The sequence below is a fragment of the Trachurus japonicus genome, chromosome 5 (assembly GCF_045865225.1).
Source record: "Trachurus japonicus isolate A0001 chromosome 5, Traja_1.0".
Taxonomy (NCBI): Eukaryota; Metazoa; Chordata; class Actinopteri; order Carangiformes; family Carangidae; genus Trachurus; species Trachurus japonicus.
This window is the reverse complement of record NC_140911.1, coordinates 6,980,078-6,992,209: the sequence shown is the minus strand read 5'-3', so window position 1 is coordinate 6,992,209 and position 12,132 is coordinate 6,980,078. Positions and strand designations below refer to the sequence as shown.

At 44.4% G+C, this 12,132-nt stretch overlaps 2 protein-coding genes across 6 annotated transcripts in view; one reads left to right on the top strand and one right to left on the bottom strand.

Annotated features, from left to right (window-relative positions):
* The first annotated feature begins 3,953 nt into the window (after nucleotides 1-3,953).
* On the top strand, nucleotides 3,954-6,547 carry myog (myogenin). Its single transcript, XM_085775854.1, has 3 exons — nucleotides 3,954-4,794; nucleotides 5,406-5,505; nucleotides 5,623-6,547. Exons 1-3 carry the CDS (start codon nucleotides 4,228-4,230, stop codon nucleotides 5,739-5,741), a joined length of 786 nt encoding a protein of 261 aa, XP_085631980.1. The 5' UTR covers nucleotides 3,954-4,227; the 3' UTR covers nucleotides 5,742-6,547.
* Nucleotides 6,548-8,051: 1,504 nt separating this feature from the next.
* Nucleotides 8,052-12,132, bottom strand: part of ppfia4 (PTPRF interacting protein alpha 4) — a 76,093-nt gene continuing 72,012 nt past the window's right edge. For 3 of the 5 annotated variants that reach the window (XM_085775847.1, XM_085775852.1, XM_085775853.1), the window contains 5 exons: nucleotides 11,340-11,515; nucleotides 10,245-10,313; nucleotides 9,916-10,102; nucleotides 9,652-9,749; nucleotides 8,130-8,369 (listed from right to left, as the gene is read on the bottom strand). In XM_085775847.1, the coding sequence (XP_085631973.1) occupies nucleotides 9,691-9,749; nucleotides 9,916-10,102; nucleotides 10,245-10,313; nucleotides 11,340-11,515 (491 nt within the window). In that variant the 3' untranslated portion in view covers nucleotides 8,130-8,369; nucleotides 9,652-9,690. Of the gene's footprint in view, nucleotides 8,370-9,651; nucleotides 9,750-9,915; nucleotides 10,103-10,244; nucleotides 10,314-11,339; nucleotides 11,516-12,132 lie in introns of all 5 variants that reach the window. The other 2 variants (XM_085775851.1, XM_085775850.1) reach the window with 2 other exon arrangements.

The window sequence follows — 12,132 nt, the reverse complement described above, 5'->3', positions numbered from 1 at the left end:
TGAAACTCCATCTTCTGTATCTACAAGTGATTCCTGTAACATTAAGTTACATAATGTCTCTCACTTTTTAATTTCACAGTTGTTTATTTTTTTATTAGTGCAATCTTATTACCCCCCAGAATGAGGAAAATTTACGTTAGGATTAAAATGAGAAAAATAGATAGCCTAGACTAAGGATTAGAATTTAAAGTAAATAGCTGATATAGGTACAGTGCTGCTTGAAAGTTTGTGAACCCCTTGAGTAGTTTATCACCAGTTTTTACATATGAAATGTCAGGTTTATGTTTATCAATTTCATGTCCTTGTTTTGAGGGAACTGTGTGTGTAGCCAGCAGAGTATGTGAAACATGGTATCAGAGAGCATGCGCAAAAGTAAGTGATCCCAAGCTGCACTGGTAAAGTCAATGAGGTAAGGTGAAACACATGTGGGTGGTCAAGTAATTAATTAAGAAGACCAGTCAAATGAGGCATCCTTTGGAAAGGTTTTGTAAGATCTGTAAAACAAATCATTTACACATGGAGGACACTCAGCATCACCACAACTCTGCCCAAAAGTTGATGGCCATCAAAATTTTCACCAGGAGAAGGCCAACACACACTCTCTAGAGATGAATGAATCTGGGATAAACGTACATGGCTCAACAATCAACGAACTGGCTCTATGCACAGCTCCACTACTTCCTGAACTTAATGTTGCTCTTTTGTTTCCTGTCTTACATTATTGGACAAATTGATTAATCCAGGTGTGGCTGACCATTGTGACTACTCAGACACACCTGGATTAATCGGTTTGTCCAATAATGTAAGACAGGAAACAAAGGAGCAGCATTAAGTTCAGGAAGTAGTGGAGCTGTACATAGAGTTGCTGCTCTCAAGGAAGAACAAAGTTGCCTGTTTAAACTTTGCCAGAGATCACATAGACAAACCAGAGGTCTCAGGGACGTCCATTCTCTGGACAGATGAGTCCAAAACTGAATTATTTGGCCACAATCACAAGCTGGAGGGTTTTGAGGGTTCACAAACAGACAATCAACAGACAGAAAGGTGTCAAAATACGGCAAAAAAACCCAGAAACATCAGTCAAAATCCACTGACAAATTATTTTTGATGTTGCATATTCCATTTTTTTTATCAGTATTTCTAAGTCACACAGTCCCAGAACTGAAACTCTACTGTCTGTATCGACAACAGTAAGTTACATAATTTCACTCACTTTTCAATTTCACAGTCATTACATTAGTGCAATCTTAATACCCCAGAAAATGAGGAAAATTTGCATTAGAATATGATATAAATACACTGCAACTAATGGATAGTGATGTGAAATGACTCTAACTAGCCTTCTGTAGCAGACAACGCACTTGTCATGCTTGTGTTATTGTTGTTGTGTACTTCTCGTGTGAGCGCTTCCTGTGCAGCTGCATATGTACAGTAGTAAAGCCCTAATTAAGAGTTCCATTAAGACACGAGAGCTTTCTGGAAGGCACAGCAGATAGTTAAAGTTGTGAGAGCAAGGGAAAGCACAGGTGTAATTAATTACAGTGTTGACAGCTCTGCTCCATTTAGATGAGCCACTGAACCCCACCCCCCCTCGAGCCAGCATGCACCCAACCACAACTCTGGAGAGGACACACTTAAATGGAATGTGGCCATCATTAATGTCATTAATTAATTACACCTGTGGGTTTTTTTTTTCTTTTTCTAATGTGGTAGCCTATAGCAAAAATGTAATTTGACAAGTCCCTGAAAAATATTTTACAGTTGTTGTGTCATGAATAGTCTTCTGGTTAAGAAGCTGCCTCATTAGATTAAAGAGACACACAAGAGCCAAAACAGTGAGTCACAAAGGTAAAGTAATGCTTGTAGGCTATACCTTGTTATTTAGAGTTTATTTTCTAATTTCAATGCATTAATAGCAAACATTGCCTATATTAAAGTTTTACAAAGAAAGTTAGTCAACAGAAATGGTCAAAAATGGCTATATATATATTATATGAGCTAGCAAAAGGTAAATATAAGAGTGAGAAAAGTCTTATTTTAATTTATAAACTTTCTTTTACTGCTTCTTGGTTTGTTTTTTTTCTATATGAACCTATGATATTATGTATTTTTATGGTGGGAATTTATGTTTACCGTCTTATATTCTTTGTTAGATGGTAGATGGATGAAAGTTAAAGGGACAACGAGGAGTTTGTATTTGGTTATAAAAAAGTCTCATATTAATGTGGATGAATCTATGTTACCCACACTCGTTAATTGGTCCATTTTCGATAAATATATCATTTTGTCTTTATCGTTATTTTGTTATTATTATTAGTGGTGGAAATGCTGGGAGAGCCGCCCAGCATTTCCTACTTTCAGTTTTGCGGACGCTGCCAAGCGGGTCATGGGAATAACGCTGCTGGATCGCTGTTTATGGTCGGAACTACGACGGTATCTGATCGACTTTCATTCTTGATCAATGAAAATATTCTTGGTAAATGTATTTGCTTTCGTCCGTCTTGCGCCGGTCCAAGAATTTCACAGTTCGCGCGGAGGCTCATGGGAAATGTAGTGTGAAAACACTTGTACTTTCCAAAACTCCTTGTTGTCCCTCTAAGACTCAGAGAAAGAGAAAGGACAACACGTGACAAATGTCCCGCAGCTTGTCTTTGAGCGTCACTGACGGTGGTTTTCAGTCACTATTATGCCCACAACACAAACGGGACCTTCCCCACCCCCACACCCCACCCATCCAGAAAACATTTCCTGTCCTGATATGTGTATTGCGGTGATTAACCTATGGTAGTGATATGGGATACACAGGGATGTAACACATCTCACACTATGCCTGTCACTCCAGGCCACTTCTCTACTGACAGAAGTGTGTGTGTGTGTGTGTGCGTGTGCGTGTGAGTGCGTGTGTGTGTGTTTTGGCCCCGGCCGACCGTCCATGCTAGTGGAAGGAGCCAGTCTGAATTAGCCGGTGAGCTATGAGGTGAGACATGTCCTGGAAGGATTAACACCTGGTGGCTAAGCTAAAGGCTAACGCCACCACCGCTGACTGGAAGAGGTCAGGACGATGAAGGCCGAACCTCTGAGTGGTCGTCTCTCTCTCTATTGCCCCCCCAGCTCCCCCCTCCCCCCACGAACCTGTTGTTGCCCACTGCCGGTCACTTTACTGTACTCTGGTCTGTTCCTGCACAGGCCTGTCTCACTTGCGTCACACTGTGCAATCATCTAAGAGGGGAAAGTCAGCAGATATAAATGCGGTTACATAAAACCAAGTCTCACCAAACAATGGCAACAATGTCATCTGAGGTTTTAGGCTACATATTTAGCCACCGACCTCCCTCGCTTGTCCATCGCCCCATCGCTCGCTGATCATCTGATTCGACCTAAACCATCAGGTCACAACGCAAGGGGCAAATGTTTACCTGTGACCCAGTTCCAAGTAAACAACAATCCCTGGCCTCGTTTCCATCCCATCAAGAACCGGGAGTCAAACAACTTCTTGTCATTGCATATCATTGGCTCCTAGTAGAAGTGACAGCTGTCTCTGGACCCCAACCCCCTCCCCTTCCCTTCCCCATCCCCTTCCCTTCCTCCCCCGGTCACCAATGGCAGGGACATGTATGGTGCCACGGAGAGGGAGAGAGACGCGAGTTTGGGATTAGCTCATTAAGACGGACATCTTTGATCCAGGGGTTATCTCTCCCATTTCCACGGGAACTTGATCATATCCTGGCCTCTTAAGACACACACAAGGGCACACTCACACTCACACACACACTCACACACACACAAAACGGGCCCTTAAAGCCCCCAGAGGCCCGGGCCCAACAGAGATGTGAAGTGTAGATGTGCAGCAACAGCTAAACGTCAGGTCAGGTTTCTGGGGGCTCGTGCTAAATTTAACCCTGTGATCCTGCAGCAGGCAGAGGGGTTTAAATGCCAGCCTACAGTTGCTCCACACCAGTTGTTCTCCACACGTCTCCACACTCATCACACAAACTCAGGCCGGGGGGACGAAGACAGACAGACACACAGACAGACACAGACACACACACACACGCGTACATACACTCCACACACCACACAACATACACGCTCCGGCTGCAGGACTGAAGACCACGTACAGTACAGTAGTAGTAGTAGTAGAAGAGCAGTTTCATTTCAGGGGAAGCAGGGATCTTTGCCCCCCTCACATCCAGCAGACCACTGACAGCAGCGTTGTCCACCACCACCATGGAGCTTTTTGAGACCAACCCTTACTTCTTCCCTGACCAGCGTTTCTACGAAGGAGGGGACAGCTACTTCCAAACTCGCCTGCCCGGGGGCTACGACCAAGCCTCGAGCTACCAGGACAGGAACTCCATGATGGGCTTGTGCGGGAATCTGTCCGGAGGCGTCGGAGTTGGAGTTGGAGTTGTCACGGGGGTGACGGGGACGGAGGACAAAGCCTCTCCGTCCAGCCTGTCGCCTCACTCCGAGCCCCACTGCCCGGGTCAGTGCTTGCCCTGGGCCTGCAAGCTTTGCAAGAGGAAGACGGTGACCATGGACCGGCGGAGAGCGGCCACGCTGCGGGAGAAGAGGCGTCTGAAGAAGGTGAACGAGGCCTTCGACGCCCTGAAGAGGAGCACGCTGATGAACCCCAACCAGAGGCTGCCCAAGGTGGAGATCTTGCGGAGCGCCATCCAGTACATCGAGCGGCTCCAGGCCCTGGTGTCCTCCCTCAACCAGCAGGACGGGAGCGAGACGGTGGGACAACAACAGGGGCTGCACTCCTACCGGCCCAGCCAGACCCAGCCCAGAGTGAGTAGATGATGAGACAACAGATGGAGGAGGGATGGAGGGATGGAGGAGGAGAAGCAAGAAGGACACATTACACAAACATTGAGAACAGAAAAAGAGGACAGACAGGGATAAAGACAAATGACACAAAGGTGGAAAAATGCTCATGTGTGACTTTGATGAAGTGATCTGCTCAGGAATTGATCGGATGAGTTTTTTTTTATATTTCATTAGGGAGAGATAAGATGGTAACTTTGTCTCAATCATTTTCATGTTTTAAGTGAAAATCCAGTTTTTATCTCATGTTTCAATGAGACATCAAACAAAAAAAGCAGAACAGACAGGTGCGGAAATACAACAAAAGCAGAACCTTCAGTAAAAGTCCTTTACAAATACTCAATGTCAAATTATTTCAATGTTCTTATATAACTTTTATTTGTATTTTCTATTGTTAAAGTCAATTCAAGTCACAGGATGTATTGGTTACGTCTGAGTGTGTATGTGTGTGCGTTATTATTACACTTGCACTGTAATGTGTGTGTGTGGACTAGAGTGTGCCATGTCATAACACAGAGATTGACTGACAGGAACTTATGTTGTGTGTGTGTGTGTGTGCATCTCCATGGTAACAGGTGTTGTTGTCAAGCGAGCCCAGTTCAGGCAGCACCTGCTGCAGTAGCCCCGAGTGGAGCAGCACCCCGGAGCAGTGCACGCAGAGCTACAGCAGCGAGGGTGAGTACACTTCACACACACTCTCATTAGTCGGCACGATTACGCGCGTGTGTGTCCTCAACTCCCTCCCTCACACACACACACTCACTCACACTCACTCATACTGTGTCTCTGCAGATCTCCTGAGCGCCGCTGACTCTCCAGAGCAGGGGAACATGCGCGCGTTGACCTCCATCGTGGACGGCATCTCTGCAGCGGACGGAGCTGTGGCCTTTCCTGTGGACATTCCCAAATAAAGACCACCACCACATGTTGGACCCATAGGTGCACAGAGAGCCACAAAACAAAAGAGAAAAAAGAAAAAGAAAAAAGAAAAAGTAATCCACAATTGGCAAAAGGAGGCTGACAGTGACAACCAACCCCCAATTCCAGTTTAATTTATTGTGTCTTATGCTAAATTTGTGATTTATCAGGATTGTAACTCTGCTGATCTATGGGTGCGCGAGGCCAAAACTGAATTCCTTCTGTTCACAATGAGGCCTTATTCCCTTTTTATTCCCTGCCTTATCCTGTGGTCCACATACAACCTGCCCGTCAGAGCCGCGCGACCTCGGTCCAGAGACCCAACGACTTTTGCTGCATGAACCCAACACCTATAGTTACTAGAAGAGTGGGTCTCTGTCTCTGACACGTCTCCAGTCTGACAGAGCTACAGAGGAATAACAACAAAACAAAAAAACTGTTTGTTTTTTGTCCTTACTTAATTTAAGTTTTCCTTTGTTTTCGAAACCTTTCCCTGATCTTTCATTCTTCTTTTTGTGTGTGTTTTTATGCTTAAAAATAAATAAACATGAGTTTTATCTGTGGGGCCAATATGTACCATGGCAGTTTTGACCAAGATCTGCTTAATTTAAACTGGTTATGAATGCTAGTGATGTAAATACGTTCCCTTTTTCTACAGAGTGGTTTTGCCATTTTATTTTTTTTTATTTTTTGCTAACTTATTTTTGACTTTTATAACTAAGATTGTTGTGTATTTGTAGATGTTCCAAAAAAGTGATATTTTCTGTCCAAATTCTTGCAATAAAGACCATTTTCAATACTTTCGCCTGACTCGGATGACTTCGGAAGGAACAACAAAACATCCCACATTTTTAAAAAACAGCTTTACTTATGTCTATATAGTGTCATAAATACAGTACACCTTTTTTTTTTTAAATAGCCAAATAATAAAATCTTGATTTGTCAGCATTGTTTCACACCTGGAATAAAGACACAGTACTCATAGCTGCCACATAGCACATTACACCTTTTAGACACCTTGGAAAAACTGTAAAATAAAACTAAATTAAATTAAATAATTAAAAAAAAAGAAAAAAAGATACACCCATCCAGCAGCACTTCACTGGTTAATATGCTGTGTTCTCATTGGATGAGGAGTTGGTCAGCCAAGAGTACTGAGCGCCCCCCCACTGGGACACGTCTCTATGGCAACTAAATGGGAGGTGACGGCGTGACGACGAGTTCACATCATCACGTCGTCATCGTCGAGCAGTCTTGATGTGGAGAGATCATTGGCTGATGTTGAGCAGCAGTTTACAGTTTGATTTGAGAGGAAAGTAAAGGAGTCGACAAGAGAAGAGATAGAAAGAGATAGAGAGAAAGAGAGAGGAGCTACAGTGTTCACACTACCCATCCACAGAGAAAAGAGTCACACGGCTGGGGTCGGCCTTTCACACACACAAACGCACACACACCTCTCTGACACACACACACTTGCACACATGCACACTCACTTCTTCATATTAAAGGATTCTCTCTATTCTAGGCTACATAGTGTCATACAGAAGGCGAGAGAGGCGGAGAAAGGAGAGGTAACAGCTACATAGTGTCAAAAGAGGAGGAAAAGGGGGAAGAAGTGGAGAAGAATAAGAAGAGAGAAGAAAGAGAAGAGGAAGAAGAAGAGAGAAGTCTGAAATTGGACCCATGAACCTGTGAAGAGTCCTTGTAGAAACACACACACCCCCCTTTCCTTTGTGAGTCCCTCCCTCACTAACGATTCACACACTTACAGCATACGGCAAAAAGACACACAAAGGTCCGACACAGAGAGAAAGAGAAAGAAAGAGACAGAGAGAGAAAGAGAAGGAGAGAGAAAGAGAAAGAGAGAGAGAACAGTCACTATTGAATACAGGGCATTGGGTTTCATACAGCAATGATATTATATTATTTTCCATATATATTTCCAATATATATATATTTATATATATAATATTTCTATAAAAAACATAAGTGATCCATTTTATGTACAGACGATAAATGAGTAATACCTTGCATAACCGGTAGAGGGGCAATGTGCAGTGGGATCTGCCATTTATACAAGTATTCATCATTCCCAAACCCAAACCAACATCTGGCCACCGTCCGTCCGTCGCCCTCACATCTGGTTTTTCACACTAATCTAATAAACTGTTGTTGTGTTTTTTTTCCTACAGTACAGGACGTGATGACACAGCAGAATTGGTTTGGACTTGGGCCATGTTGAGAGACCAACAGAACCAGGACGAGAAACCCACAGCTGAGACCAGAGGGGGGGGGAGCAGGAGCACAACACCACGACAACAAGGCTACTGGGAGCACTGGGGGTAAACTGGGGAGAGACCAAGGGGGGGTTGAGTCTCCTTTACAGCAGCGAGCGCAGCCAATGAGCACTCTCGAGAAAAGTCCAAAGGTCCGAGTTGGCCTCTGTATTGCACGTGTCCGAAGGAGAGGTGAGAGAGGTGAAAGGTGGGAGGCGAGGGCTGGGCAACGAAAGGGGTGAAAGACCCCCACCCCCCAGTGGCACCCAGGTTTTCCTCTCCAAGATTTGGCATATCACTCTCAAAAGGCCGCAAGCATGTGTCCGTATAGGTAATGAGAATGCACTGGAAGAGGAAAAAAGAAAGAAAAAGGAAAGTGAAAGTGGAAGAAACAGAAGGAGGAGAAGAAGTCTGTTTGAAACTTTGATATGTAGCAAATATTTAAATGAAAACGTTTCTTATATGACACTAGGGAAGCCCATAATGCCAAAGATAAAACCATTCCCAAAGCAAATATCATTTCAAATTCATCATTTATATAATGTAAAATGAAAAACTTAAAGGGTATCTGTTAAAGGGATAGTTCAACATGTTAGCAAATTGGCCCATTGCCATAATTGCTATAGTTTTAGGAGTAGGTTCGTTACCGTTAATTGTCGATGCAAGCTATTTTGAGAACGGCAGAGCAGAGCCGCGAGCTGCTCAGAGCTACGCTACGGAGGCTAATGGGATTTCTTGGTTTCCCTCATCAAACTCATCAAATACACAATCCAACAACTCTAAAACGCTCTTGTGGACAAGTTGTTACCTGCACATTCACCACGCTATGAGATAACAACAGAACGTTACAAGACAGAGTTGTTTTAGAGGCAAATTCATGCAAAACCGTTGATGTGCGTTGCCTACAGGGGCAGTTTTTCATCAAGCAGTCTCTGCATTTACCTCTAAAACAACTCTGTCTGGTAACGTTCTGTTATTATCTCCTAGCGTGGTGAATGTGCAGGTCACAACGTTGTATATTTGATGAGTTTGATGAGGGAAACCAAGAAATTCCATTAGCCTCCGTAGCGTAGCTCTGAGCAGCTCACGGCTCTGACCCGCTGTTCTAAAAATAGCTTGCACCGACAATTAAAGGTAACGAACCTACTGCTATGACTAAAAGGGATTATGGCAATTAGCCTATTTACCAAAATGTTGAACTATCCCTTCAAGTTTTGCCTCTGCAGGTAGGCCTACATAAGAATACTTTATTACTGACTTTGGCCTTCCAGAGAATTAGTTGGGAATAAAAGAAATTAGGCAAGATTTAACCTTTAAAGCTGCATTAATGGATTTTTTCCGCCCTCTTAAACTCAACATTGTCCCATTATCACCTCATGAAGTTGTGCAGCAGATACAAAGCAGTATTAGCACTGATTTGGAGTTGTTTCTATTTTGATAAAACACTTTTTTTGTGTGTTTTTTCTCGGTTTTACCTTTCTGTGAGTTTGTCCTATCACTTTTCACACAGTTATAATAAACTAAACCGGGCCGGTTCTGTGAAGGTCGTGCCACACACAGCTGAGCAAATGCTGGTTAAAAAAAAGCACACAGCAGTTTCAGGTGGTGTTTTGTTTTATTAGCTTACCTGTTAGCGTTAGCGCTCCTGTTAGTAAGCAGAGAATAGTTAGCATGAATAGGTCCGCACGGCCGAGGGGTCGAGTCTCGGGGGCGCCGGGGGAGGAGCTTGAGCGGATGTGGTGCAGCAGGACAGAGAGGACAGAGCATGCAGTTAGTGAGTCAGGGACGAGCAGAACAGACAGAATAGTCAGCACACAGATAAACAACACGCAGAGAGAGAAAAATACAAACTCTAATGAGGAAGAAGAGTTTGGAGAGAAGTGAAACTCACCTTCGGGCTGCAGCTGTTTCTTGGGCGCCAGATTCACAGACGGCGGCATGGACATGGAGGGCATACGGAAGCCGGCGGGAAGCGTTTCCATGGAGCCCGCCATCATCCCCAGCCCGGCTCCTCCCTCGCGGGCTCGAAACCTCTTGCGCCACGATGGAGAACGTCGAAAAGACTTGTCATCCCCACTCTGCGGGGACAGAGGGAGGCAGAGAAGAGAGAGGTCACACAATTGGAGCGTTTTCAACAAACACTGTGTTTGATCAAAGCAGAAGCAGCAGCAGCAGCAGCAGCAGCAGCAGCGCCAGAGCAGCGCCAGAGCGAGAGGTCACCTCCTCTAGTCGGCGGTCGGTGCCCAAGGCTAAAAGGTTGTTGAACTCCCTCTCCAGAACCTGCCGTGCCTGAAAAACAAGACACAACACAGTGACGCTGCTGTGAGTTAAACCAACCAGGGTCGAAAATAAAACAGGAGTTGAGGGCGAAAAACGTTGACGAAAGCTCTCGAAACACCAGCGAAATTAGAAAAAGTTCCTCTGTTAAAGGGTAGTTCACCCAAAATTGAAATTTCACTCATTATCTACTCACCCTCATGCCGACTAAGGGCTGGGAGAAGTTTCAGAGTCCTCCGTGGCTTCTCTGAGTTAGGGGGTCTCGGCATAGCAGTACATGTCCATATAACGGTTGCAAATGGATACCAACTGTCTTCGTAACAAAAAGACACACCAAAAAACATCCAAATACCTCCATGCTGCTCGTATGTAATGTCCGTCTTGTATTGAAGCCCCAAAATGCGAAATTGTCCCAAAAAGTCTAAGTCTATTTTTCAAGCTTGTTTGTAGCGGAACTACTCAGAGAAGCCACGGATAACTCTGAAACTTCTCCCAGCCCTTAGTCGACATGAGGGTAAGTAGATAATGAGTGAAATTTCAATTTTGGGTGAACTATCCCTTTAATGAGAAATAACCCCCTTTACACAAGTTGAATTGCCAAAAACAATCACTTAAAAATATGAAACTGGGCAAGTAAGTAATCTGTTCCAGGGAAGTGTTTTAAGTCTATGAATGAACTGAGCATTTTTCATCTGAGAACAGCTGAGACAGAATCGGAAGCTGCTTTAAAAGTTGGCAGCGTTTTTTGAGGAACAGAGGGAAATGCTGAATGAACACAAACCACTGTGACGACAGAAAGTAAATCAACTGATCTCATAAAAACCTCAACAAAAAGGCCTGGTGCCGGGGAAAGAAGGTCTGTGTGTGATGATATCATGATTTTGTAAATGAAACAAATCTTATGCAACAGATTTCTTTTCATAATTCATTAAGACGGAACAACAACTGCCCATGTGATATCTTTGTCCCACTCAAATCTGTTCTGTTCAATTAATGCACATAGGGAGTGTTTTTTTGTGTATTTTCTGCTGTCGCCACCTGTGTGTTCTGCATGGGGATCTGCAGGATGAGAGCGAGGCTGCTGTAGTCGAACGTCTCGTCCAGAGAGACGAGCGACCCGTGGACGCCGCTCTCCAACAGGTTTCCACTGTACTCCCTCAGACCGATGGACTGGACCCAGTGGATCACCTGCTCGTTGGTCCACACCAACACGTCTGAGGTGAAAGAGAGAAAGAGGGAAGGAGGGAAAGAGAGAGAGAGGGAAGGAGGGAAAGAGACTCAGATTTATTTTGACTGAAGAGAATTAGAAAGAAGACGGGAGATAAAGAGAAAATGTGCGTGTCCACGTAGTGTCAACTCACTGGCACACTCCCTTTGTTCATTTAAAGCACAGCTGTCAGCCAGCTTTCCAACTTGGAACAGGCGGCCTCTGTGTGTGTGTGTGTGTGTGTGTGTGTGTGTGTGTGTGTGTGTGTGTGTGTGTGTGTGTATGTGTATAAACAGGGCAGGATTCTGATTTGACATGACAGCTGAGTCAAGTTCATGTGCAGAACTCAAGGTCAAAAGGGCGAGAGGACTGGCTCACTCTAACTCTGTGTGTGTCTGTGAGTGTGTGTGTGTGTGTGTGTGTGTGGACTCCTCTTGCTATGTGGAGCTAAGACTGTAGGCCTGGCTGCTTCAGTTGGCTTTTTGACAGTCTAAAAGCTGCAGCTGTTTCAATGCACGGGCCAAATGAACAATATCAGGCTGCACCACTAGGTGGTACTCTGACCTGAGGGGACTTTGTTCAGTTGTGTGTGAACTAGTGTTTTTTTTTTTACTTTCTTTTTTT